We start from the raw sequence: 3,841 nt of genomic DNA on the forward strand, positions 1-3,841 counted from the left end.
GGAGGGGAGAGGGGCTGCTTACCCCCATGGGGCCCGGGGAAGCGGCCCTGCATGGGAGGCCAAGCAGCGACCGCTGGCACTGCTGGCCCGTGCCTGCATCGTCACCTGCCCGCTTCAAGCCAACCCCACTGCCCTGCCCTGCCCGGTCCCACAGCAAGGCAGCGCCTGCTCCCCCGGCCAGTCTCCCCACCGGGCGCTACAGCTCTCTGGGCCCGATCACGAGGCCCCGAGGTGGGCCGCTTCTCATGTGCTGCTGGGGATGGGAGGAGGAGCCCGGCTGTGTCTGCACTGGGCCCCAGAAGGGGCGGGGGGGCCGTGGGCCACCCGCACTGGTCAATCCTGAGCGGCACACAGCTCTGTCGCCGCTTCTGCTGGCCGGTGCAGACCTGGCCGGCCTCGTCCCATCCCCAGCAGCACACGGGAAGCCGGTTTCGGCTGCATGCTGCTTTTCCTGGCTGGTGCTGACCCGGTTCTGCCCAGGCGGGTCCTGCAGCACCATGTCAATCTGGGCATGGCACCTGCAGGCCGGGTGGGCACCAGGTTAACTCCGGCCTGGCCCCGCGGCTTCTCAGCACCAGGTGAACCCAACTGTAGCCAAGCAGCTCCTGCAGCACCATGTCAACCCGGGCATGCATGTCATGTCAACCAGGACCATGTCAACCCCTGCAACTTCATTAGTGTCAAAGGTCACGTGACATAACTTCCTGATATGATACCACTTCCTGTGACGTCTTTGAATATGGCTCGCCGGCCCACTGGGTGATAAAAAGTTCGTGATCTGGCCCCGCATTCAAAAAGGTTGGACGCCCTTGTTCTAGGTGGTCAAAGCCCTAGTTCTGTCTCCCTAGAGATGACCTTCCATCAGCATCCCACAAGCTTAGTGAAACAGAAGGAAGAAGGCCAATGCTGTTTTGTGATACCTGGGTTTTCCTTGACAGTTCAGAGGCTGAAGAGCCTAAAACCAACTTCTCTTAGAAAAACTGAGGAGACCATGGCTTGAGATTAGATAGCTGAAGGCAAGAAGAGAGGAAACATATTTTTCCCTTAGAGACAAATAAGTGGAGACACTGGCTGATAATGGACAGCAGACTCTTCCTTTGACTATCTTGGGTCTTATACTTTTACTACAAGGAGCAGATCAGCTACTCTAAAAGAAAATTTGAGATCAGTCAGAGCTTACTTAGCTCAAGCCCCAACTTGCTCTTCATGGGGATGAAGGCCTACCTTAACTAATCCATCACGCTACGGGTGAAAAATGTGAGAGGTAGCCAAAACAGAAACAATTCATCTAAGTGTTGCCTCTGGTCTCCAAGCAGGTGATGCGTCAGACACATCAAACCCAATGATTTTTTTATCTTGTTCAATTGGCAAGGATTCTAGGAGCCAGGAGATTATGCAGGAGCCTGCAGTTCTGGGGGAATCATTATATAGGACAGCTACAATCTAACTGTCTTAAAAGCGCTTTCCGAAAAAATTACACCTCACACCCCACAACACAGAAGCTAGATAAAGCATTGCATCTACCCTAGGGATGAAGAAGCTAAGGCAGAGTTGAAGTGAGTGCCCCATAGTCACCCAGTAAGTCAGCAGCAAATACCTTGATCAGAGCACCACCCTCTCAATTGTCAACACCTGTGTGTCACCAATCCCTACTACCCCAATGACAACAGAAGAGGGATGCATCACTCCTACCACCCTGTTGGAGCCATTCCTGTTCCCAGGCAAAAGGCATAGGAAAGAGGGAACAACATACCATCCTTTGTCATGTGGCATAGCAACTATCATTTATAGGACAATAAATTGCATGGCTGGAGACAACCAACTCTCCTGAGAAGGGACATCAGGAGCATTGAGCACTTCTATAGTTAGGCTTTCTAATTCTGCAAGATTAGCCTTTTCTCTGGACCAGAGATGCTCTGCACACTCAGCCAGGCAGGCAATTTCAACAAAAGCACACAGCCCCCTTTAACGAGGTTCCAAACCAGAAGCTGGCTGGATGGGAGGCAAGCACCTGTCATCCCTGAGGCAACAAGCTACAGTGCTTAGTGCTTAAACAGTGCAGCAAGCTACACTAAACACAAAGGGAGAACTCCTTACTCCATGACAGAACTCCATGCGACACCCTGTGGGAAGCAGATTCAGGATTTACCTTTCCACCTCCTGGCTGGTGCTTCAGGTTTTCAGTAGAACCAATCTTGGACTTGATATTTTTCAGATCAGGCATGGGGACAGCAGACGGCTGCATGCGGCTCTTGGCAGAAGAAGGGGACTTTGGAGGAGTGCGGACCACTGCCACCTTCTTGGGCTCCCTGGCAGGAGGAGTTGGCAGGGAAGGTGTGCGGGAACGGCTGCCTGGGGTTCCTGGTGAGCCAGGGCTGCTGTAACCGCTTCTGTCTCCAGACTTTGGCTGTTCACCTGGAGTTTGCAGGCACACATGTAATAGCACAGTCTGGTATGCATTTCTTTCCCAACTACTGCCAATATTTACTGAATTGTTCCCCCTGCTCCAAGAGTGACCACCTGCTGCTTAACAAAACTGCCAGTGGAGTTGGCATCCACACCAAGGGGCAGCTGCTCCCACTTCCCAGCCAGGGAATGACTGATAGCGACTGTTCCTTACCAGGATACCATCTGGGGCAGACCATAATTTAACAGCAGGAAGGTCATACAGAATTTGATGACCGAGTCAGAGCAGGAAAGATTCTGCATAAAGGAGTTCTGGGACAGAGGTCAGGAGACCCCATGACAAGAGGGGAAGGTGCGAGTTTGTGTGGACATCACAAAGTTGCACTGTCCCCTAGGGATCTCATGGCATGTAGCTTTACTAAGGCACTTTTTCATCAGTATATCTCAAAGGGCTTTGCAAAGGACAACAGCATCATTATTCCCAAACTGAGTCCAGGGAGGTGAAGCAGCTTCTCCAAGGTCACCCAACAGACCACTGGCTGAGATAAGAGCAGAACCCAGGTCTCTGAGTCCCATCCCATTGATCTAACCACTACAACATATAGTCTCCTAATAGCTGTATGGGTGAGGTAGGCCAGTACCATTAATACAAATAACCAGGGATGGGCAGGGGTCTGGAGCAGGAGTAACTGGCCCAGCACAAAGAGCAGTGAATAATTGTTCACCTGAACATCCTTAGAGCGGCGGGGGGGGCCCTAAACCATGCTTAAAACCAAAAGGCCTTAAGCAAAATCATCCCTGGTTTTACCCATCTCTGTAATGAAACCCAGGAATCCTAACTGCTTAGTTCACCTCTTGAGCTCCCACCAGACACTGCTGTCCCTCCCTGACTCTCAGCCATGCAAAAGCATTTTGGGGTGGGGGGTCAGGGAGCAAAAAGCTGGTTACCTGCAACTTTCTCAACTGTATTTCCATAGGACTATGAAATTAACTTCAGTGCATAGTAAATTATAAACAAAAAAGATATTCAGCTAGAACTATTTTCTTCTATTAAAGGTTTGAAAAAAATTAAAACAAAGTCAATTATCACACAGATCACAGAGCATCTTAAAATTGTTTCATTACACAAAAGGGAAAGGCAGAAGACACGGTAGAGTAGCACTTTAAAGTTTGAATGAATCAGCCAATAAAGTGTCACCCTGCCCTACCTTTTAACTTCAGACCAACATAGCTAACTGCCTTTCTCCAGAATTAGAGGTAAAAACCTTAGATGTTACCTTTATCAGATTTTGCTGCTGTGGAAGGGGGCTTTTTCTGCTCCTTCTTTCCAGCTGTAAGAAAGATAAGAGACCTCTGAGAAAAATCAATTAAGCTTCAAAACTTTAGCAAAGCCTTTATCTGCATTCAGATAAATGCAAAACATGCATTCAGCAGG

At 49.9% G+C, this 3,841-nt stretch overlaps 1 protein-coding gene across 4 annotated transcripts in view; it reads right to left on the minus strand.

Moving 5' to 3' along the window:
- MAPT (microtubule associated protein tau) overlaps window positions 1–3,841 on the minus strand; it is a 117,494-nt gene that overhangs the window by 25,584 nt on the left and 88,069 nt on the right. For all 4 annotated transcript variants that reach the window (XM_025196887.1, XM_025196886.1, XM_025196888.1 and 1 more), the window contains 2 exons: window positions 3,684–3,737; window positions 2,150–2,415 (listed from right to left, as the gene is read on the minus strand). In XM_025196887.1, coding sequence (XP_025052672.1) covers window positions 2,150–2,415; window positions 3,684–3,737 — 320 coding nt within the window. The remainder of the gene's footprint in view (window positions 1–2,149; window positions 2,416–3,683; window positions 3,738–3,841) is intronic.

This window comes from Alligator sinensis, unplaced genomic scaffold, assembly GCF_000455745.1.
Source record: "Alligator sinensis unplaced genomic scaffold, ASM45574v1 scaffold444_1, whole genome shotgun sequence".
NCBI classification, from domain to species: domain Eukaryota; kingdom Metazoa; phylum Chordata; order Crocodylia; family Alligatoridae; genus Alligator; species Alligator sinensis.